The sequence below is a fragment of the Astatotilapia calliptera genome, chromosome 16, assembly GCF_900246225.1.
Source record: "Astatotilapia calliptera chromosome 16, fAstCal1.2, whole genome shotgun sequence".
Lineage (NCBI taxonomy): Eukaryota > Metazoa > Chordata > Actinopteri > Cichliformes > Cichlidae > Astatotilapia > Astatotilapia calliptera.
In genome coordinates this window covers 12,004,751-12,029,467 of record NC_039317.1, presented here as the reverse complement: position 1 = coordinate 12,029,467, position 24,717 = coordinate 12,004,751, and the positions used below count along the sequence as shown (strand labels likewise).

At 42.1% G+C, this 24,717-nt stretch overlaps 2 protein-coding genes across 2 annotated transcripts; both read right to left on the bottom strand.

Moving 5' to 3' along the window:
• Window positions 1-410: 410 nt before the first annotated feature.
• Window positions 411-16,755, bottom strand: LOC113008396 (cohesin subunit SA-2). Its single transcript, XM_026145770.1, has 32 exons — window positions 15,926-16,755; window positions 15,486-15,581; window positions 15,305-15,392; window positions 14,538-14,702; window positions 14,231-14,327; window positions 14,067-14,143; window positions 13,904-13,975; window positions 11,613-11,817; window positions 11,376-11,527; window positions 11,212-11,285; window positions 10,986-11,109; window positions 10,806-10,904; window positions 10,459-10,538; window positions 10,264-10,371; window positions 10,065-10,185; window positions 9,820-9,937; window positions 9,521-9,624; window positions 9,332-9,424; window positions 9,128-9,214; window positions 8,114-8,314; window positions 7,852-7,928; window positions 7,676-7,763; window positions 7,508-7,588; window positions 6,153-6,245; window positions 5,800-5,974; window positions 3,799-3,935; window positions 2,310-2,411; window positions 2,070-2,221; window positions 1,851-1,979; window positions 1,576-1,766; window positions 1,415-1,490; window positions 411-1,334 (listed from the first exon to the last, which is right to left on the bottom strand). Exons 2-32 carry the CDS (start codon window positions 15,533-15,535, stop codon window positions 1,193-1,195), a joined length of 3,558 nt encoding a protein of 1,185 aa, XP_026001555.1. The 5' UTR covers window positions 15,536-15,581; window positions 15,926-16,755; the 3' UTR covers window positions 411-1,192.
• Window positions 16,756-18,144: 1,389 nt separating this feature from the next.
• LOC113008476 (uncharacterized) lies at window positions 18,145-23,788 on the bottom strand. Its single transcript, XM_026145908.1, has 8 exons — window positions 23,353-23,788; window positions 22,948-23,066; window positions 21,917-21,977; window positions 21,760-21,827; window positions 21,514-21,616; window positions 20,216-20,334; window positions 19,954-20,099; window positions 18,145-19,863 (listed from the first exon to the last, which is right to left on the bottom strand). The coding sequence occupies exons 1-8, from the start codon at window positions 23,411-23,413 to the stop codon at window positions 19,755-19,757; spliced, it is 786 nt and encodes a 261-aa protein (XP_026001693.1). The 5' UTR covers window positions 23,414-23,788; the 3' UTR covers window positions 18,145-19,754.
• Between the last annotated feature and the right edge of the window lie 929 nt (window positions 23,789-24,717).

Below are 24,717 nucleotides of genomic sequence, written 5' to 3'. Positions count from 1 at the left end.
GCCTGTCTGGCACCAACAACCACGCCACACTCAAAGTCACTTAAATCCTTCCCATTCTTATACCCAATTTGAACTTCAGCAGGTTATCTTGTCCAGGTCCTGCACACACCGAATTGCTGATTTGGAAATTTGAATTAACGTGCGGTGAAAAAGATGTAGCTAACACAGTGGCTGGTAAGTGTATCTGTACCAGCTGAAAATTATCTATATCACATTTCAAGTGTTTGCGCTGTTTGTTAGTGATAAGAGAATATCATTTACTAGATTAACCAATGTTTCTGTGCACAACAATACATAAATGTACAGCTGTTTCAAAAAGTAACAAAGTGCTTGTTAACTTATTCCAAGTATAGAATATATTATTAACTTGAAGGCAATATTTTTTTTTAATTTACATTAATTGATATTAAATACATAAGTAGCAGGTATCAAAATAAAAACTACAATTCTTAACTGACCCTGTGTCCAATAGGAAAACTAAAAGAGAAAGTATTTAGTGTCATTTTTAAAAATCAAGTATTTTTTACAGTAAAGCTGTATGTTTAAAAAAAAAATAATAATAATCTATGCACATACTGATACAAATGGTCCTCAAATTAAAGTGGTCTGTAAATCATAACACCAGATTAATCCTGGTGTTGGTCATTATTTTTCCATTAAAAGGCCAAAACCAACAATTTGTACTTCTGGTCCCTGAATCAGCCAGTTTGTATCACTCCACTCAAATTGCATGTACAGTTTCAGAAAATGTTCCATCTTTTTTTAAATGATCCCAAATTGGAATTTTTTTTTTTTTTTTTTTTTTTTTGTAAGACAACCTCAGTTGTTTACTATAGCGCTATATAAATAAATTTTACTTACTTACTTACTTAAATATCTGGGAAGTCCAGTGTTGGGGAAACTTTACTGAAACAGCAGTTTGTTGGTAATAATATAAGGAACTATTTTCAGCTGTGGATTAAAACACATTTGTTGTGGTTTTGGTCTTTGCATGGCAGAATATGGCCACCTTTATCCTTTCTGATCACATCCTTCTGAAAACATGACATGCTGCATGATCACTGTACAAAAAAACCCCACCAGTTTCTATCCACACACAGAGGACACTGGTAACAAGGTGCATCATAAGTAAAACATCTGTTGAGGTCTCGTCATGCAGACGGCAGCACCGATTCTCCCGACCTCCTCACACTCACAGCTCAACCTCCACGGTACCATCACCATCATCTGGCTCCTTGGTGACACAGATTACAGATCCCTCAGCGTGCAGTCTTTTGGGTGGAGGATCCAGAGGGACAGAAAATGGATCTGTATCAGCTGCTTTCTCCTGATGGCTGATGAGAGAGGTCAGGTTACAGTGATTCATGTGAGACCTGCTTCGTAGCTGGTTTGAAAACACTTCACTTGGGCTCACCTTGGGCTGCAGCTCGGTTTGTGCACCTTGCTGACTTTGGACTCACCAGGGCTAAACAGACTGGGGGACTTTCTTCCTGAAAATAAAAAAGGATACACACCTGAAGCAGCTGGTGATGGTGAGGAAATCACTCTGTGCTTGACTGAACTCGGCTCTCCTACCTTCCCATTTTTGTTTGGAGAAGGGCAAGCGATTGGGCAGGTTGGCCTTCCTGTCCGAGCTTACGTAGGATATGGCGTCCTCCCCCTCGGCTACAGCCAACAGGGATGCGCGATAGTAGATGAGAGGCTGCCAGCACTCCTCCCTGAGGTCAATAATGTGCTCAGCAGTGTGTTTTTGAAGGTAGGAGAACCTGCACAGACATGAGCAGCCTTCAGAGGTTTTTGTTTTTCTTTAAAAACCATTTAAACTCCTGCTTGTTGCTTTCAGCACTCACACTGCTTTCTTGTCTGGTCTGAGCAGTTTGCTGGAGAACTCGCTGAGGATGGTCAGGTAGGAGAGGTACAGTGGTGTAGATGAGTCTGGAGTCTGAGTAAAGTCTTGGAACACAAACTCGATGCCGTTCCTAAACATGTATACACACAGACTTTAGGAACAAAAAGGAAAAATATCAGCAAAAAGTAACACAAAAAGAGAAATTAGGTCACGTGCCAACCTGTGGACCAGGACGACACACTCACGAAACTTGACAAGGTCCCCAAAGGTGAGGGCGAATCGCCTGGCTAGCTCTTTAATGCTGGTGAAAGTCTGGACTCCTGGGTGAGGCCTGCCGCCGCTCTCTTGCTCCTGCTTAAGGCGCACAAACAGCTGGCAGGTGCACACGACAGCACATCAGTATCTCGCTGCCTTCTAGTGACAGTTTGGGGCTGAAGTTTATATTTTTCAGTGACAATACCTGCTGCAAACAGAGCACCAGTGTGCGAGCACTCTCTATTTTATCCATCTGCCTGGTGCGATACACAGTCTCCTTGATGATGTCTCCAAAGTCATTGTAATACTGCGGACAAAGAGGGAGACGATGACACTTGACGTTTAATCCAAAGATCTTTAGTGAAGCAACAGCAGCAGCATTAAAGCGCTACATTTGATTAAGGCAACCCAAACATCCCTCCATAAATAAAAATGGTTTTTAAGTGCACCTTTATGTCCTGATTCAAGTACCCAACCATATTCATCTTTTGTAAGTCACAAAACCACATGAAGCTAGATGGTTAAAATAGTATTTTGGGGATTTATTGATCATGCATTAGGAACACAAACTGAGGCTGAGTTGAATATCTTAGCACAAAAACAGAGGGAACAGCCTTGGTGTGGTTCAAAGGCAATAAAATCCACCCAGCAGCACCCTTAAAAGTCTCTGTTTAACATGTTATATCATGTTAGTTCAATACCCACAACGATTTGTGTTTTTTTCTAGTTATGTGCTAAACTACTTCTTGGATAAGTTAGTAGAAAAATCTTCTTACAAAGTCTAGACTGTATATAAAAGATGGATGCCACCCATTGGTTTGTGGATCATCACTGTTTTGATGTATCAAAGTTAGAAATTTTGGCTAGCACCATTTTTTTTCCCAACCAAATTTGCCCAAGAGGGTAAAGCAAGGGAGTTATTGCCTAATGCTGCCACTGGCTAGTTAGCTTTGTCAGCAGATGATTCCCTGTGATATTAAATGAAATGCTTATTTTGGCTAATATGAAACAGGCTTAACACAAAACTAACTGAAGAAACTGAAAAGGTCCTTTAGAGGGTTTTAAACCCAACTGGATGCTGAACAAGGCCAAACAAACCACAGATATTATAAAACAAGACTTTATTTCCACACGCAACCTAAACAACACAAGATTATAACATTAACCATAATTTAAGAGAGTTTAATGAAACATCTTTAGGTTTTCACTGGTTTCTGAAGGCCCATCACTGCCAGATATGTACACGGAAACTCGATTTGTTTTACGCATGTGTACTTCCTGTCACCACAACACATTATAAGAAGTTGTCTTCTTGCTAGTGTTGGATTAAAGCTGCTGCACTTTTGTTCAAAGACACCTGTATATTATGTTCACATCAATATAAATATTACAAAGAAATATACATATCATTTTTTTTGCTTGTTTATACAAAAAAAATAATCTAACTTAATTATATTACCAATCTGTGTGTGTGTGTGTGTGTGTGTGTGTGTGTGTGTGTGTGTGTGTGTGTGTGTGTGTCTAAATAATAATAGCTCATGCAACTATCAGAATGTTTAAAATCAAATAGTGTATATATTAACAACCTTTATTTTGAAAGGACAGAACAGGAAGAATCACTCCTCGCTACTCAAAAGCTTATTAGTGCTCTTCCCCATAATGTCACACTACTCATTTGAGGAGTTCACCTTTACCTTCATGTAGTACATGAAGACCTCTGCTGCCATGCTCATCTCCAGCACTCCGTGTATTATCAGTTTGCAGTAGGCTGCGAGCACATTTCTCCATTTGTGAAGGTCCTCCAGTTTCTCCACTTGAGAGTTTTCACTGACTGAGAGCCCAAAAGCAGGCAGGGCGTGCGATCGGTCGCGAAGTGGTGGAACGCCAAAGAGTGATTAATGATGAGAAGTCATATAACAGAAAGAAAAGAACAAAGCAGACACAGGAAAGAGTGTTTTAGTTGGTTTCAGGACAATGGCTTTAGCAGGTGGATATCAAAGATAACATAACGCTGGAGTTATGGTTGTGACACCATGTGGCTTCAATCTTTCACAAGGCTAATAAAATAGGCTCGGAGGTGAGCCAGAGTTAATGGAATTTTCTCACGGAAAGAGATTGCCCTGATTTTATGATTTAACTCAGTGCCCTTGCCCTCCGAGTGATCTCTGATCCAGCAGCTAATAGAAAACACTGTCTATAGAACAAAATCGTTACCAGGCAAATCCAATAAAACAATAGCTTTTTATTACATGTTCAAAAACCAATAATCCTGTATCGTATTTGGTTGAACATTTAAGAGATTCCCACCAGGACAGTTATTGACTTCTCTAGACTATCCCCATATTTGGATGCAATATGTCTCTGAAAGCAGACGCTATACTAAAGATAATAAAATGTTTTAGATATAGTGAGCTGTGGATGAATTCATAAGTTTACTTGAAGGACTTTATAAAAGGGGAAAAAAAAAACGATGTATTTCCAAGATGTCAATCTTGTTTTTTTCATTTCACAGCAGACAGGAGCGTGTCACCGTCATCCGCTTACAAGCTGCATTGCTTTGCATAACAAAGTCTAACATCCCTTCTTACAAATTAGTCAACCCTGTTTCAGTCTGAGGACATTAACAAGGCTTCTTTTGTAATTGAGGGTCAATTGTCAGGTCAGGTTGGAAATCAGACCCCATTTACAGTCAGCAGGCGGCTCTGCAGTGACTTATTAAGCCAAATGTGTGGCCGTGCATTTAATATCTACATGTTTTTACCACAGCGGGGCCGGCACACTCAATCAGCGGCTCGCTCAGAGCAGCGGCAGAGTGAGAGTGCCATCTACCGCGCGGCGCTGCAATGAGCACGCTTCAGTATTCTGTTCTTTATTCCAAAAACCAGCTGTAGTTACTTTTCTTGCCATAAAAACGAACATTAAATCCTAATACTTTGCATTGGTTAGAAAAAAAAAAGAAGTTAAAATAAAAATGAAAACCAATGCCTTAGACACTTTTTTGGCTTTTTGTGCCCCCCTGCCGCTGGCCCCCTTGTCGTGTTTCAGATATCCATGAGTTGCTGAGCCGTTTCACCAGAGAGTCATTTCCCCTTTAAACTTCTCAGATGGTTTCACTTAACTACATGTTTGAGACCCAAAGAGGTCAAATTATCCATTGCCTTCCATCCGCTGCATCGAAGGATTAAAGAGAAATGAATACAAATTTGTAGCATCGGATTTTTGTTTTCTCCTCTTTCCTGACCCATTAATCCTTTTTTTTACGATCCCCAAAGATTCATGCTGCGAGCCTTCAGAGGAGGCCTGATTAAAAGTAAACTTCGACCAGCTAATGCTGCTCAGGCTTTGATGCATTAGTATTAACAATCCAATCATGCCATAAATAATACTCCATCACCGGGAGAGTACTTAAGCTCATTTTGCTAATGATACTTTTATTCCTCTGCTCGGGTCACAATTTTTAATGCAGGACTTTTTGCTTTCACTTCTCGTACTTCTTCATTCCCCTTCTCTCTTATTTCCTCTCTGCTCACAATCAAACATACACAGAAATCTTAAAGCCTGATTTAAGGTGAGCACAGAGAGAACCACCCACTGCCTGTGGACTTACATCATTCTGAACAGAGAGGCTAAAACATCCTTTAAAGTGAGGTAAGGATAAGAAAAAATAAAGCCACTTAAACAGGCTGGCGTCTCACCCCTGCTCTGGCTGTCATAGTCTGAGCCGACAAAGACGTGCACGCACACAAAGTTCAACAGCGCCCTCTGCAGTTTGGGGCTGGGCGTGTAGAGCAGTGGACCGAAAGAGGTGGGATCCCACACGCGTAGCTGGTAGGAGTGAGCCGTCAGGACGTCACACACACCCAGGAAGGCCTGAAATTGGAAAAAATGAGAAGACGTAAGAAAGGCCAGAAGAAGAAGAAGAAGAAGAAGAAGAAGAAGAAGAAGAAGGAGGAGGAGGAGGAGGAGGAGGAGGAGGAGGAGGAGGAGGAGGAGGAGGAGGAGGAGGAGGAGGAGGAGGAGGAAGTGTCGAAATGGTTAGCAGGCGTACCTGCTGCCTCACACTGAGGTCACCGTGGGACAGACAGTGATGACTTCTCTCGCAGAAGAGACGCAGCTGGAGCCTCTGGGCTTGTGCCTTCTCCTAAACACAAACAGTGTTGACTGATTAACTGACTGATCATTTCAGCTCTAATTCTTCTGTTGCTGGCTGCTTGTAATAACTTGTAAATATGATTTAAAAACTTCTATTGACTTGCATAATAATACAGTAATAATTAATGAAAACTTCCTAAGGTGTTGTTAAGATGTGAAACTGTCAAATTAAATTTGTTCCTGTTTTTGTCAAGAAATTAGCATTACTGTTTAAAGGTTCAGGTTCATTTAAAAATGTCATTTTTTGAAAGAACATTTCTAGGAAATAGATCATTACATCTGCGAGATTGCTACTAGACTGCTACAGTGTGTACTGCTCCTTTTATAGCATTAGCATTTTGCCTTATTAGCAGAAGGTAAAACGATCAGCTCACAAGTATATTAGGGCTTGAGCAACTGACACATTACAGTTCCTCAGCTGGCTGCTTCATCACATTTTACTCATACAAGCCAGAAAGTAGTACACACGGTTGTACAGAAACTTCTTTTTTCAGCAGTTTCCTGCATGGTATACCCTTCAAACCCTCAGAAGTGTATTAAACCCACAGAGTTTGATGCTACAGAGTCTCAACAATGCAGATTTTATTATTTTGTGATCAGTAAAACTGTTTCCAGCTGATAAATCAGCCTTTCAAAAGATAATCCTGAATTAGGGAACACAAAACAGCACAGAAACACAGAAAATGAGCCTCTGTAAGCCTAGGTAGATCCATCAATCTTGTTCCATTTGTCCAATTCAGGCTCACAGGGCGATTGGAGCCTATTCCAGCTGTAATAAGATGGGAGGAAGGGTACCCCATGGACAGGTCTCTAGCCTGTCGCAGGGCTAACACAATAACAACCGGTTTTATATAATTTTTATGTTATTTTAGCTTAAACAGTAAAATTGAAATCCTTAATTTACAGGGAAAAGAACCCAAAACCTCTGAACAGTAGTATACTTTTATTTGCAGTTTATCTTCCTTCACTTTTAATACAGCTGTTCAGAGGGGATGTCTTTTGATTTTGAGTGAGAATTTTACTCTGACCCAAGCATCCAGACTCAAAACAAACAAACAAAAGCAAAAAAGAAACACTACATATGACTTTAAAATAAAACGCGGTCTTTTTAATTATCAAAAATGATTAAAATGTTGAGAACACATAGAGTGTTTTCTGTGTAAGTGCACATACATCGCTGCTAACACCTCATCTCTATATCACTACATTCACACAGGTTAAAGACTGAGCTGTAAAGCGGATGTAGCTCACCCTGCAGGTCAGAGTTTGACTGCTGGTGCTGAGCGACCACATCATGGAAAAGGACAAACACTGCAGTACTTCCAGCAACACCTGCAAACACAGTGAAGTGGAAATACACTGAAGACGTGTGCGCAGTACAAAGACCACATTTGTCTACACAGCAGGCGGGGATGATACCTCAGGTGGAGCTCCTTCCAGGCTGCTCTCTACTGACAGGAGAGGAGACAGCACATCAAACAGACCCCACTGGCTCAGGTCATGGCAACTATGGAAACACGAAGAGAAACAGCCACATAAATCCACATCAGCAGCACCATACTCACGCTTGACTTTAAACGACTGTCAAGTCTTACTTGTTGAAAGCTCTAAGTTTCTTCAGCATGGCTAAAATCTCTCTGATTTTCTCCTCATCAGCAGAGAAACTTTCACCCTGTGTAAGAGAAGTCAGACTTCATGAGAATTGCTTTCAGTCTCTAACATTTCGAGGATTTCAGGCGTGATGAGTAAAAGTAAAATCAGAATAGAAGTACAAGGTAATCACTCTTTTTTTTCAGGATACATGAATACAAGCCTGACACACAATAATTGCGTCCACATAAATCCAGCAGTACTCACCTTGAGTGATTCCCCCAGCAGTGCTGTCAGCCGGTCCACCCAACGCTGGACCAGAGAGTCTCTAGCAGCTCGGGCGGGGGAGCACCAAGCTGTCTCCTCGCGACAGAGAGAGAGGAACACGCGGGCCCCTCCCTCCAGAACAGCCGGGCCTGAGTGGACGTCTAAAACAGCTTCCAGTTCTGTCAACAGGCTGGACACCGCCTACAGGAGAGACACGACTCACGTTTGAAAACATCGCATTTGGTAGCAAAACTCATTTGCAGGCTTTGTGATGTATAATGAAAGTAAAAAGCTAAGACGATAGCCCAGCTGAGTATTGGAGTAGTGTCATTTCACCATTAAGTTTACCAAACAGAACTAGTAGTAGTATGTTGAGAAATTGTGTGTTGAAAATCCCTCGCTCTGTTAAAAAACCACTTGAAGGTTATCTTCTATTATGAATCATTTGAAGACATTCTAGTACAGCGGTGCCCAACCTTTTTTGGATCACGGACCGGTTTAATGTCAGACAATATTTTCACGAACCGGCCTTTAAGGTGTCGCAGATAAATACAACAAAGTAAATTAATACGACTAAGACAAAAACGATGGTATTTTGTAAATATAATAATAAATGCAAATTCACTGTGTAATTGTGTAACTTTATTAGCAGCATCCTGACAACACTGAGAGTAACATCCTCCTCTCTGCCACTTAATGCTCTCTGGTTGCTAAGGTAACGTGTAAATATTTCTTTCAAAATAAGACACAACTACAACACGGGAAAAGACCCAGGGAAACCAAGTTAACGACAAAAACCCTGAAAACCATAAATTTCACACCCGACCCTCGACTCTCACGGCCCGGTAGCAAGCGACTCGGCCCAGGGGTTGGGGACCGCTGCTCTAGTCCGTGAATAAAAACACATGGATGGAAATGAGCGGAATAGGCCTCCTTTCAGGATAAGGAAAGCACATTACCACATTCCCATTTCTGTATGACTAAATAGTGTAAACTGAGTGCAGGTGTGCATACCTGTGTGTTTTCAGCGTGCAGACACTCTGGGAGGAAGTACGGGGGAATCCTCATCAGGTAGGCAAGGATGTCACTGCTACTTGAAAACTGCAGAGAGAATAGAGACATTACAATATAACAACCAGAATTCAATAGTGCAGCACAGATGCCTGGATACAGAATCACACTGATTTATATAGCAACAGCTACATGTGGAATAAACACCTTAGACAGCAGCTTTGGAAGCACCGTCAGGAGATGTTCAGTGAGCTTCAAACAGTCATCGTTCTGAATCTTCTTATCTCTGGCACTCATTACCTGAAACACAACAAAATAAACACTTATGTCTTTTAAATGATGAGTTATCAGTGTGCTATCTCACATACAAAGAGAGGACAGACATCTTCCACTGACCTTCTTCGCTCCACTCCTCCCTGCCAGCACAGGTCCCTCTGAGGCCTGACGCACCGACGCTACCAGGATCTCTACAAGCACTGCTTGTTCAGCAAGGGTGAAACCTACATACGCACACACATACTTAGAAAAGCAGGAGTTCACAGAGGATCTAACATGTTTTTTTGTGGAGGAAACAACTGAAAACCAGAATGAGGAAGATGAAGGTTGTGGATGATTTTAAACGGTCCTTTTAAGCCACAAAAAAGTCTTTGGTGAGGGAAAATTATTAGGAACTGACAGCACACACATTTCCCTACCTGGACTGCATGAGGAAGAGTCCTGTAGCAGTGCAGACGTGAAGGAGGGCCAGTCCTTCAGCAAAGCTCCACCGCAGTCCCATAGACTGTCCACCAAGTACACCACATGGTTGTGCAGCTGAAAGCATAAGCTTTACATGATTCACAACATCACAGATGTAAACTAGGTGATAACACAATAGAGAAGAAAGTCCTTTCTTAGCTCAGACTGGAGCTTCGACTTGAAACAGCCAGTCTGTGTTCACCTCAGATTCCTGGTAGAAGTGCAGCAGAGCCTTCAGTCTGGCAAATGTTTGCTGCTTACACGCTTCGTCTTCATTCGATCCATCCTGAGTATCAGATGCAGGGGCTACAGCATTGAGAAGCCTGACCGAGACAATCTATATCATATGGAAGCACTAATAAACCGCTAAGTTGTTTTTCAAGTGACATAGGAAGACATACCTTGAGAAGAGCAGCTCCCCCGCAGTGGCCGCAAGAGGGCGCTGTGAAGAGTAAACAAACTGGAGGAGGTGTTTGTAGTCTTCTGGAGTGAGCACATCGTCAGATGTCCTGAGGAGTGAGGAAGGAAGTGGATGTGAAGAGGAACAGAATGAAGACATGAGTGAGAAGATTAGATGACAGATCAAACAGACTCACTTGGAGATGAGCACCAGGAGTTTCATGGTCTGCACTGCCACTTCACTGTCCTTATCCAGGGTCATGGAGATGATCCGGTCCTGGAACACAACAGTACAAGAGCATTAAAGCACTTTGTGATGCTTGTTTTAATCAGAGCTATACAAAAAACCCTATCAGTTACTATTACTATTATTATCAGTAGTAGAAGTAGTTGCAGTATTATGAGCAGCGCTTTATTAAAAGTCTTGTCCAGATCTCCAGCTATATTGAGCTCTTAAGGCTCGAACATGACATGACAAGCCAGTGATATTTGAAGGCAGTGTAGGTAATTCAGATTTCACCGGTCCTGATGGAGGCTGGATTACCTTAAAGCGGCTGGTGAACAGGTCTAGTTTAGGCAGGAAGAGGGGATCTCCGTACAGACCCTGCAGAGCTAACACACACTTGAGACGCACATCTGGCACCTGAAAGATAAACAGCAGCCAGGCGGCGTTGTAAAAATCATCCCATGATGATTTTTTTGTTGTTATTTTGCTGCTGGCTACCTTGTCGTGCATCATCCAGCCCATGTATTTGAGGTAACTGTCGCTGAGAAACACAGAACTGTAGAGCTTCATCCACAAACCCAACTCTTCCATACAGACGCAGCGGATCTCTGGAAGCACATCACTGCACGAGCACGCAAACACCCACAAACCCGAGTTGAGTTAAAATAATAATGCAGTATAGATTAAACATTTAAATAATGAAGCATGTCAGAGAAAACTGTACCGGTATCGCTTAAGGAAAACTCCCTTGAAGATGATGTCCATCATGCTCTCGATCTCTGCTCGCTTCTCCTGCAACTAGAGGAGCAACAGGAAGGTTACACAGAAGCCACACCGTCAATAAAAGGAAAAGTCCTTTCAGTTTCGTCCTGCTCATTCTCTGTGTACCTCTGCGATCTTCCTCTGTACTTTCTCCAGCTGCTGTGCGCTCTTCTGCCTCATCGTCTTCGTTTTTTGCACCTCATACAGCTTCTGACTGTTTTCGATGCCAGCGCTCAAGCTGAGAGCCACGCCCACCAGAGAGCTCAGCAGCTTCACCGCTGATTAGAGAAGTCCACATCGAAAGTACGGGTTAGTTTATCCGCAAGTGTGTCTGAATGCTGATTCACGTAGTTTCGCTCTTACCCGCTAGTGTGCAGGTGTGTCTGAACGCTCGCACGCAAGAGTTTGACAGCTCGGTGAGCAGCGAGATGAGGGTGTTCATCAGGTAGCCGTCGAAGATGATGCCGTGCTGACACTGAGCCACCAGCACAGACACAAAGTCGCAGAACTCGGAGTGGAACCAGCGGCCGTACGGTCCAGACTGCACCAGAGGATACTCAACACTGTCCTACAGCGGAGGAGAGAAAGAGACAGCAGGTTTAGCAAGTTTAAGACCTTTGAAGTATCCAAAATGTTACTGAAATGCTTTTTTCCAGGTGATTAGTATCATACAGTATATCAGATTCGTACTGAAGGTTTTCATGAACAAGAAAATTAATGCTAATAATTTTGCAACATGTATAGAAAATCATGTAAAAGCTACATTTGTGCAAGGAGTCAAACATTTTTATTGTGCTTTTTTGTCTCTTTTTTGGCTAATTGAGCAGAGCATTAGCTTAGGAAGTCAAGCTCAGCCACAGTCCCGGCAGACCGGCTAATCTCAGTGCCATACAGCCGTACTGCATCACCCCTACTACTACTACAAGACTTTTCATTTTAAACACGGGTATACGCCACTTTTAAGCAAAACCAGTTTGCAGTTGTGCTTAGAAGTTTAAATACACTCATGATTCAAAAACAAGAACTGGGTGCACAAGTTTGAATTTTATCAAATGTATACTTATGCACAAGTGCATAAGTATACACAGAGCCTCAAGTATATACCTACACTTACTAAACTCTTTTAATGAGTGGTGCTGAAGGTTCTACAATCTCTTCAAGCATTTCTAAACAACTGTAGATTCCAAGATCATCACTTCAAACTGTACGTAAGTACTTTGCCAAAGTCTAGAAGAAGACTTAAATTGTGACCCTCAAATGAGACAAAATTTGTCTGTAAATATGCTTTTGACCCTGTGTATATTCAAGAAAATCCTAAACAAATTCAAATTAGTGCATCCAGTTCTTGTTGTTTAAAGTCATTAAAGATGCATACTGTACTGTAAGTTGAAATAAATCACTAAAGGCCAAATTGCCCTGACATTCATGCTCATGATGAGTGAAAGTAAACCTTTGACCACAACTGTAACCCTGCCCTGCTGCTGTGGTGGAACCGCTCAGTGAATTATATGTGAAAATGAAAGTAACTCAGCCTGACATGTAAACAGTATGTTATTGCAAAACAGGATTCATGCTCAGTCAATCCACCACGTGTGAACAAACGAACAGCAACACTGAACTCAAAACTTCCACATTTTGCAGGTTTATTGTCGGTGTCTGTCTGAATCCCAAGACTTCAACTTCAAAGATTCCTACATTAAAAATAAAAAACAGCATCCTTGTCATTCTGTTTTTCTTTTAATGAACACCAAGAGAAAGCTGTTCTCTCTAAAAAATAACATGTCAACACAGCTTAGGTTTGCAAAGTTCCATCCGAACAAACCACCAGACTAAGTATAAGTGTACCAAAGTGGAGATGTAATGCACAGCACTACATTCGATGAACACCAAACTCAGCATATCAGCACAAACACCTCATAGCAGCTGTCAGCACAGTGGTGGAGGCGTGATGAATTTGGTTTGTCGTGCAGCCACAGGAAACAGACGCCTTGCAGTCACTGAGTGGCCTGGAACCGTATACCAAAGTACTCTAGACTCAAATATAACGCCACCTGTCTGCCAGGCTAAAACATAGCTATAGTTGGGTGACGCAGTAGGACAATGATCCCAAGAACCTGTGAAAATCTACAACAGAATGGCTGAAAAAGAAAAGAATCAAAGTGCTGCAGTGGCCCTGTCACTGAGACCTCAATCTGATTAAAATGGCAGGACCTTAAGAGAGCTGTCCGTTAACGAATACCTGCAACCCTCAATGACCTGAAGCAACACTGTAAAGATGAGCAAGCCAAAATTCCTCCAAAGTGATGTGAGAGACTAATAAAATCATACATATAACTCCTACTTCAAGTTACTGCAACTAAAGGTGGTTCTACAAGCTACTGAACCATCGGCTTTACTTGACTGATTGATTGACCGTTTTATTTCAAACGTGTGAATGTAGCTGAAATAACAACAAATATATTGGAAACAGAAGAAAAAGCAAAGTAAAAAACACCAAGATGCCACAAATATCTCTATATACCACACTACTTTGTTTGTCACTTTGTGTTTAAAGCTGATAAAAGAAAATAAAAGTTCATTTACAAAACAATGGAAGAGCAGTAACTGGCCATTGCTGACATGAAGTGCTTAAAGTGCAGTGAGTGGGTACTGACTGTATCCATGGGCCACGTGACTGTGAGGATCCACGGAAAAGCCAGAAACTTCTTATACTGCAGACCAGCAGTCTGAAACACTCAAATACAGTTTCTCTTCCACAACATCCAAAACATGCTTCACATAATAACACGACAGAGCGCCGAGCTGAAATCCTCTTACCTCATCCAGCTCCTCGACCATCTTGCTCATGACTTCGCTGTCCTCTTTGCTCTGACACATCTCCGCTGTGACGACACCTTAAAAAAAAAAACCAGAAAGCACGCTAAAGACAAAGCCCTTTGTTGGTATGCTGCACGTATGTGCGCGCTGGCAGGTCTGCTTGCCTTTGCACCCAGAGCACTGGATGAAGAAGCTGATGAGGTCGAGGAGAGAGGAGTCTCTGTCTGACCCATACGCCTCAATCCAGTCATCTATCACCGCCTGCTCAGGCATCAAAGAAGACCCGGTGAATCATAATATTATTGTACACAATTAAGAATCTTCCATTTCTACACTGAGGATGTGGGATTTTTAATAGCCTGTTATAACTGCTCAATAGCCAGGGTGAAATCAGCAGCTCTGACAGATAGCAGAGATTACAACGCTTCCCTTTTTAAATTCAACAAAGCGACACAATGTGTACGAAGTTACCTGCATGGCACTCCTGCCCATGGTGATCACTTCAAACAAGGTGACGGCCTCCACGTGCTTCTGTTTGCCGTGTCCTCTTCCTGCTCTCCTCGTGCCGCTGCAGCTGGCCTTGGGACTTTTGCACTTGACATTCTCGGAGCTCTCGTGTGTTCGCCTCCTTCGTCTCTGCCGGGATTGAAAACGTGACAGGTGAAGAAAATACAGCCGGCTGAAATAATGTGCAACGATTTCCAGTCGAGGTCGAGTGAAAATCAGTCTGAAGGCGCAGACACAAATTTGCCTCCACAGCATTAGAACGCCTACGACTTCTCTTCTCCGGACTACGTATGTGGCTGGTTTGTAGCCACATACACTAAACTCAATTAGGCAGAACACTGATATCCACTTGGGCCACTGTATTCATGTTCTGGGTCAACATGGCGGCTTCCACCAGCTGGTGCAAGGATGGACAAGATTACAAATTAGCTCAGGTTTAGCATTTATGAGACAAAGTTAGGAGATGGTTTGGAGATGTGAAGAGGAGGACTAATGGATATATTGGACAAAGGCTGTAGAATATAGAGCTGCCAGGCAGAAGGAAAAGAGGAAGACCTCACATGTGGGGGGTTGATGTGATAGAAAAGGATGCTAGGGATAGGTGGAGGTGGAAGCAGGGGATCAGATATGACAAGCCCTAAAGGGAGCAGCTAGAAGAAGAAGAAGAAAAAGAAGCAGAAGAAGCGTTTTTCTTGTGTAAGCCTGCAGGAGCATCAGTGGATAACACATACCACACTCTTTCGCCTGTTCTCATTCCCAGAGTCCTCCTCTGAGTGACTGACGGCTTCAGAGGTGTCCGCCTTGGCACAAGAGCTCTTACTGGGAATTCAGAAACAGGAGAACTGGTTAACAGAGGGAAGCTGGGTTATTATAGCAGGCACTGTCAAATAACGACTAACTTTGCTAACTTACTTCTGCTCTGAGGACCTGGATGCAGCTGCAGCTGTGGCCTCTGGTATCATGATCCCCTCAGACGTTCACGCAGGGCTCAGCTGTGTGACTCTGCATCTGCAAACACAGTACCCGACAGTCTGTGCTACCAAAACTAAGCAATGCATTGGAGGGTGGGGGCAGAGGCTTGCGTTTAACTGATTTTCTGCGTGCCCCCTCCGCTGGGAGGAGCTACCGCGGTGCTTTAAAGGGTAAGTTAAAGACACTTGGGCATAGTGGCCGCTTTGGCCCCCATGAAAGTTGAACAGAGCACTTTCTTTTACTAAATCAAAAAAATATAAGTAATAATTTACAGCTAGCCTAATTAGCAGTGCCTCGGCTTGCAGAATATAACAAGCACGGATTAAAACTAAAAGGTAAGACAAAGACTCAAAGGTCGCTGCTAAACTTTTCAAACTTACCCTCTTCGCATAAACGCATACGCCTCGATGTTTGTCAGTGTATGCCTTTGAATTGGAAGCTTGTCAGACTCATTTAATTCAAGTATTTCCACTGATATCCTCCGTCTTTAGCCCCAGCTCTCACAGTCAAGTTGACAGACAGCCTAACGGGTCGTGATTGGCTAACGAGCCCGAATAGAATGATGCGATTGGCTGGCGGGAAACGTCAGTGTGAATTGAGTCCCTCCTCCGGCGGCGGTGACAGAAGGCTTGCTGTACGGAGCGGTTTTCGTCAGGCCACAGCGCTGTAAACATCTGTAAGAAGAGCCTCGTCGACGTATGAACTGTTAGCGAGTGAATAACAGGAAGATTGTGCCTTTTTGTGCTACCACAAAAATAATGCAGCACATTTAGCTATCTCGCTGGTCCTGCTGTGATTTTTAATGCAATGTATCCTGCACACCTCGGTCCCAAAAGCGCTTCCCGTGTAATTTAATTAAGCACAGTAGCAGCAGTCAATTCAGAAGGGAGATGTCATGGCATTTCCTGGTCAGCTCATTCCTATTTGAATGAGCTGACCAGCAGGGGGAGCTATTCACTCATCTTATGCGAGCAGCTTAGCCCGCAGGCAAAGGTTTAAGGACGGGAAGGATTTGAGAAGCAATGTTATAAATGCAGGAAAGAATAGAAAGGCCTCTCAGAACCCCTGCATCACCTACAGCTGCAGTATCAAACATAAGGCCTGAAGGCCAGAAACACTGCGGTTTCCTCATGACAAAGATATTACACCAAATAATTAATAATTAAATAGCACAAATGTTGCTGGGTTTTTTCACTATCTACTACAGAAATGGGGGGAAATGAGTTTCTGTCAATTAACAAAAACCTTCTGTTTTATAATTGCATGACAGTCTGGCATGACACATTTATTACTTACAATTTAAAGTTTTGGTGACAGATTTCTTTCCTTTAGTACATCAGCATTTCTTTGTCACGTTGAAAAACTGTATGTATTATTGAAACTACACTTTCTTTTTCTTATATTAAGATATCTCAGAGGTTAAATGTGTACTTAGACTTCCTTACTTCTGATAGAAATGTGAGTTTTCATTGGTGTGGCCCATTTAGCGTGGGCTGTATTTGCTTGACATCTCTCACCTACAGACTGTAGCGCACACCTGCCTCTCTTTCTCTCTCTCCCTCCCAGTAAGCGATACCTGCTTATATACACGTGACATTAGTCAACAGATGGGGAGAATAAAAGCTGCTGCAGCTAAATGCTGAAAGCCAGTCTCCACCAGAGACAAAGTCAGTCAAAAACACTCTAAAATATGCACAGTTAACCACTTTTCCATTGTTACAGCTCACGTTTAGTGTAAGTAAACATGTTTCCAATTAGTAAATGTGAAATACTGGTTTGAAAGTCTGAGCTCACGCTCTATCTCATTCTCAATTTAAAAGATGTAGACTGATTGTTCTGTATGTGCTCTGACTGGTGTATTCCTGGTGAGTTTTTAATGGGGCACCTTTGGCATTTGTGTATTTTGACAACTTCTTTCTGTTAGTCCCAAGTATTTTATACTTGTAATATGAGTAACTGTTGTCCAAACATAGTGGATAGATGCCAGACTGAGGGGAAGTCACCAGAACCAGAATGTAAGTAGCTACTTCAGCTCACGATCCATGACAATTTACAGGTCATTTCCTGTACAAAACAAAAAATGTGACCTTGACCATGATCTTAAACACAATTTGGTTGAAGAACCTTTAGGTCAAGAGTGCCAAATATAAGGCCTGGTGGCCAGAATCGGCCTGGCACGACTCCAATCCGGCCCAAGGGACGGATTTGGAAAATGTGAAGCAGTGCATAAAGATTTTTTTTGTAAATTGACGAAAACTGTTTGACTTTCATACCTTTTTGTCCAAATTTAAACATTTATCTCGCAGTTTCGCTGGTCCAGCCCACTTAAGATCAAAATGAGCTCCCAACGAACAATGAACAAAGCATTCAGTGGACCTGTACACATGATTATGTCTTAGCACAAAAGCTGAGGTGTAACCAATAACATTATAAGCATGACAACTCTCTCCGCCGCAGATCTGATGACACATAGTAGCTAGAAAGCATAGGTGTAATTAATAAACTTAATTATTGATGGATGCAGTCGTCCCACATTCACATTCCTGGCATCATCGACAGAAGTGAAACAGATGCAAGATTAATGTGAATATAACGCGACCTCTTCACTTGTTTTTGAACTTGAAGTTCTGACATTGTGTAAAATGTAACTCAAAAGCAAAATGCAATAATTTAAAGCCTGCATGTAACTAAAGATAGTTTTATGTTATTGTTTGATGCTGGTTTTTTGTTTTTGTTTTTAAAGCTTTTCATACAGCAACACTTTGTGTTTGGGTACTCGAGAGAGCAGATGCTGTGGTTTTGAAAGCCAAATGTCCTCCCACTCTTGCTTGAGATAGGATTTCATCTGCTCGCTAGTTCGGGACCTCTTTTAATGGAGTCATGCTCTTTTTACAGCAGCTCATGTTACTTTCCTGTTGCCAATTTACCTAATTAGTTGGGGTTATGTGGCCTGATATTCAAAACAATAACAATCCTCAGGGCGCACCAATGACTGAAGTGAAATGAGGGTTTTGAAGGTTTTTCCGTCTTTTTCATTTTCATGCTGTTAATAAAAACTGAAATCACACGCTCATCCAACGTGAATCATAATGTAGCTCAGTGTGTGTGTGTGTGTGTGTGTGTGTGTGTGTGGCCTCCACATGTCTGCATACACTCTCAACAATGTCTGGGCATGCTTCTACTGAGACAGACGATATTGTTCTCGTGGACCTCACAGACCTTCAGGGCATCAGTGAGCTCCTGGACTGTCTGTTGGCAGCATTGGATGCACTGACACATAACATATCAGAGGTTCTCAATTGGATTCAAGTCTGGGGAACGCAAGGACCTGTCACTGACATCTGTGTCTTCATCATCCGTGAAGTTTTTACATATTTTGGTGTTGGTGAATACATGGAGAGCATGTGGTCCCAGATATTGAATGCACTGCCAAATCTGTTATGCTGGATGATGTAAGCAATGTAACATTCACCACCATGTGCTCTGTGGGAACTTGCTCCCATGTATGAAGAGAGTGGTGATGCCCCTCTACTGCCCGCCTATCTCTCCTCATACCAGGAGAGATGGTCTCCTAATAGGACATATTATGTGATGGCCCATGTCCTGGTATCTGGCCCATGAGTTCAAGGTAGCGTCTCATGCTATTTTTGTTACCTTTGCCTTTTTTTCAGGAATTTTTGTTACTTTAGGGTCATTTTGCATGTGTAGTCTAACGCTACTTTGTAGTCACTGTAGATGTGTGGTTGTGTGGTGTGACTTTGTGGTTATTTTGTGTCAAATTGTATCAATTTGTGATTTTATGTTACCTGGTGTCCCTTTATAGCTGTTTTTTGACTCTGACACTCATTCATCAATGAGTTTATCAGCCACAAAGAGCAAACATGTCATACAACTTGCGTTGATTGCATTCAGTTTTATTATTCTGCTTTAGGTTTAAAAAATGTAACATTAGTGCAAGATGGGATTCAATAAGCTTACATTCAGCTCCAACCAACCGATTCAGCACAGGGACTAACAAGGGCCGCACTCCAAAAGACGATGTACAAAAAACCTATGTGGTTCTAAACAGGTGGGCTATTCAACCCCACTATTATTCTGTAGAATCGTATTGTGTAGCACCTTTTAATGGTCGTAACATAATCAGTTGCTTTTGAAGCGGGAGAGCCCTGGAGAAGGATTCATAAATACAGAGGCGTTCCTCAGCGTGAGTCAGGACAGGAACTGAGACACGAAGGTCACGGCCTGGTGAACATCATCTGTCAGCTCGTCTGGCAGTAACAGCACCATCGATGTTAAGCTTTGAGTTATTTCTAATATCCTGCACAGAGAACAGAACATGTTTGCCATCAGATTCTTGCTGAATTAATCATCACCTCATTCACAGCTAATTATTTCAATGTAAACCCACCAGTTGATATAATGAACAGCCAGCTGAGGCTCATGCCTTGAGCCTTCCTCTACCACCAGAGACTGTTTCATCTGTTTGAAGTTGGCCTCAATATCCTTCTTTATTTCTGAGAAGACCTGAATTCCCCTGAAAGAGCTGAGGACTTGCTGTAAAACAGAGACATTAAATAGCACAAAGCAATTTTTTGTGGAATGAAACAAAATGCACACATTTTGCAAAAGGCACAGCTAAACAGAGGATGGTTATAGTTCATCACTCTTACATATATAACTGAGAGCTGGTGGGCAATGTACTTATGACTTCCAAGGTGCCTGATATCCTCTTCTAGCTGTTGACTCAGCACAAGGAGCTGGTTCAGTTTGGCAATGTGGAAGTAGTATTCTGCAACAGAAGTATCAAGGCAGCAGAACTTAAGAGTCAAAAACTGCAATAAAAGGAAAAGTCCTACAAAGAAACTCTCACATGCTTGTTTTTTTTGTTTTATAGACATTGTTAGTTAAGAAGCATCCACGTAGTGGTGCAACGGATCACGGTTTATCCGTAATCTGAACCGATCCCACTCCACGGTTCGGTACGCACGTGATCTGAAGATTCGAAAAAGAAGGAAAAAAAGTATGTGTATGGTGCGCGTGGTGGGTCTGTCAAGCGATAGTTATGGCCAGCGCTAGCGGTCCAAGTGGAGGAGCAGAGGAGTTTGCGGTATTTAAGCAGCCCTTTGCTGCCCAGTCCGACCGGGCTAAAGCTATTACAAAAGCTATTGGGGTGTTTAGCTGCAGACTTGAGGCCATATTCCATTGTGCAAAACAAGGGGTTTAACAAGGGGCAATGATATCCCGTTGCACGTCCACTTTAGTGGCAAGATCGTTCCAAGCATGTATGAGCAGGAAAAGATTTAAGTTATGGCTGAACTGTCCCAGGCATCTTCTGTTGCCCTAACTACTACAAATGGTTGGACCTCCAGGGCAACGGAAAGCTACGTGACCGTGACAGCTCATTATATCACAGCGGTGTGCGATATAATTAGCGGTATGTGTTAATGTAGGGTCTACCTTACAATATAAAGCGCCTTGAGGCGACTGTTGTTGTGATTTGGCTCTTTATAAATAAAATTGAATTGAACTGAATTGAGATACAAAGCCCTATACTGCCCTATATTGTATCATTTTTTTTTTTTAAATAATTGCGTGGAATGAGTCTTGAGTTGAATGTTTTTAACAGGCAAAAATAATTCAATAAGTAAATGTAAAATTTTTGTCTTTTTTTCTTTTTTTGCTGATCCGAAAATTGATCCGATCTGTGACTTGAAACCGTGATCCGATCCGAACTGTGAGATTTTTGATCCGTTGCACCACTAGTAGGACGTGTTCACAGAGACTTGACCATGACCACAAGGAAAGGAAAGTAACAAGGGGATGGTCTTTTCTCAATATACTGTCAGTCTACAAACACATTAAAGATGCCTTATGCTCAAAGATTTAACAATAAATTAATAATGTTACTGTCAACATACAAGAAAAGTTACGTGTTTGTGTGTATGAATTGGAAACACGTTCCTCTCACCATCCATTGGTGGCCTTTCCAGCATGTCAACAGGACTACCTTGAATAAGGAACACCTCAACTCGAGGAAACATTGCTGACAGTCCCACCATGTCCAGGTAGTCCTGAGGAAACACATGCACCACTTGATCCTTGATATTGACAGTTACAACTCACTGTTTTAGGGGTTGGGGGCGGATAATATGTGAAGTGCCCAGTTGTTTCTAATGTTACTGTTTCATTAGGACAGAACGGTTTAAGGTCATACCTCTAACTGTGGCATAGGCTTTGGTAGATGTTCAAGGCACTGCAGCATCTGGTCAAGAATCTCAGATCCTTTAAGCCATAAACAAAATATATATATATATACAGAAGATCAGAAAATATCCAAGACATCTTTTGTTCTTAGATTTCATCACACATACCTTGAGCCTGGAATGTGTCTGACTCCTCTGGACTACACCCTTGTCCTAACTGCTCCTGGAACTGTGACAGAGTAACAGTGATTAAACATCAAAGCAGTACAGACTGAACAATGTTACACCATAATTACTATTTCCTGGTGTTATTTATTGTGTTATAAACATCATCATTAACATAATAAACATCGTAATTATACATTGTTATTTAGTTTTAAGCTCGAGAAAAGCTGCTGGAAAGAAATGACGATGATGGAAAAAAATCCATGTGCACGTCCCAAATTAGGTCACAATATGTGTATGGGCATTAATTTGCTCATTAGGTCCTATCCAGTGCACTTCCTGTTCTCTTAATACAATGATCTAAGGTCTGTGTGTGACAGTACAGAGTAATTAACCAGCTACCCACCCAAAGCTAATTGACTGATTTATTAGGTGTGTAGGAACATTAGCTGTGCATCCAAAATGACTGTTTATTTGCTGTAGACTATGGGGATCCAAGAGCACCAACATAAAAAAAAAAAACCAACAACAACTTGTGAAGTGAAAATTAAGTGAAGTTTTAAAGTACTGCAGTTTCTGTGTCACCAGCATAGGAGCACTTTTGCAAACTGACTCTATCTTGACAAATCAACCAGATTTTTAAGATTATGCCACAGTGGTCTCACCTAAAAATCCTAAAAAATTTATTTGGTGACACAGAAAAAGTAGTATCACAAACCTTTCTTACAGTTTGGGAACTGCTGCTTGTAATGTTTTTCAAAATATATTCTGGGATCCCTGACCTCCTCAAGTCCTTACCACATACCAACATGTATAAGTCATATTTTTCCCCATTTAGATTAATTGATGACACATTTACTTTTGTGTTTAATGATGTGTGTGTTTTATTTTATTATTTCATTTTGGCACTTTTGGCCCTCCATATTCTCACCAGATTCACATTTGAATAATGAAATGTTTGATGGAACATCTGACTGAAGTTTCACTTGAAAATTGATGAAAACTAACACAAAGTTGAGGAGACATACATATACCTGCTGCATCTGTGCCCTGATGAGGAGGTCCAGCTGCCCACAAAGACACAGCATCTCCAGGCCCACCTGCTCAGGACTCAGCTGGACAGGCATCAGAGGTCTCTTCACCTGTAACTCCACTGACCACAGAGCAGTCACATCACTCCATGACATTTCTCACATTTGCCGGAAAAAATAATCTCTTAACACACACAAGCACACGGGTGCACCATTGCAGACTATAAATCAGTGCGCACACGCTGTCTATTCTACAGGTCCAAGGAAGGATGGTTGATGAGGACTGAAGGGGAGTGGTCAGTGGGCTGTAAGGAGTCGGAGCCTGCAGGGCGCACTCCTCCGAAGTGAACTTGAAACGCCTCAAAACGCTGCATGAACCCGACTAAAAAGCGTGATGCTGGGACTTACCTTTAAATGCTTCATGGTAACCGCAGGGCTGACAGAGCGGCTCCGATATCCTCACTGCCATGGCTCGGACCGGCTGTGTTATATCACTCCTATTCTCCTGATTCGGTCCCGCTAATTAAAGCCATATGAAGACAATGAACGCGATGACAACTTGCTAGAGTGGGACTAGATAATAACAGATCAGATCTGTCGGTTTATTTTATTGCATTTGGTCGGAAGTCTCTTTCGCAGGTGGTGCGTTCGAGTGTCAAACGTTCAGGTGAAACACTGTTTCTTCATCCCTGATTCGCCGCTTCCTCTTAGATGACGATGCCCCCACGCAACCGCGCACTGATCAATAGAGCCTCGTTCATGCAGCCGCTGAAAGGTTGATGCAACGACGGTAACAATAAAAAGCCCGCGCCCCTTTTGCAACAACGGCGGCGCAGTCACAGCCCGTGATTTGCGGCAGGGAACGCCCCTCAAGCGGCACGCGCGCAGAGGACCAGCCTTTCACAATGATGTCATGCTTTAGGGATGAGGAGCACAGCATCACTTTAGTGAGGATGCAGGCAGAAAACAGCGTTTTTTTCCCCTGGGAAACAAACCTCCTTTCACGACCTGGATTGAGTATTTGTGTTATTTATATTCACAATCAATGTTCAGAAGAGGTTATTGCACACTAAAAAATCTATATAATTATTGTATTTTTGCAAGTGATAAATGATGTAAAAAACCCAAAAAAAAACACTTCCTAAAACGTGAGGAGTCCAACAGGCCATAAACTGATAATAATCAGTTCATAAATCCCATAACAATGTAACTAATCTTCACAACATAATGAGATTGCAGAATAATTTTGGAAAATAAAGGACTGAAAACAAAACCGCAACATGGTGGAGCAGTGGTTAGTCCTGCTGCCTCACAGTGAGAACATCAGGGGTTTAAATCCTCTGTCTCTTCTTATTGTGTGCCGTATACATGGGTTCTCTCTGGGTACTCCAGCTTCCTCCCACAGCGGGGTTAGGTTAAATGGTGTGAATGGGTGTTTTTCTATGACAGGTTAAGTGTACTCCACCTTTGACAGCTGGGGTATGCTCCAGCTGGGAGACATTGGATGGAAAGCAAAGCCTTGGCCTTTTATATTTAAGTAGGCCATCCAGTGGCTCTTTTACTTACTGTGGGTCATTTTTTGGTGTTGTTTGGGTCCATTGAACTTTTATCCTACAATGAGAATTTTCTCCCTCAGTGGAAGTGATCTCTCAGTGACTCAGGGTCACTGAATGGCTTGATGAGCAGGAATGACACTTTTGGGGAGATTTGGGACAGATTTTTTAAGACCGTGCTCTCTGTCACCATGAAAAAACACCAAATGGAGGAAAAAGA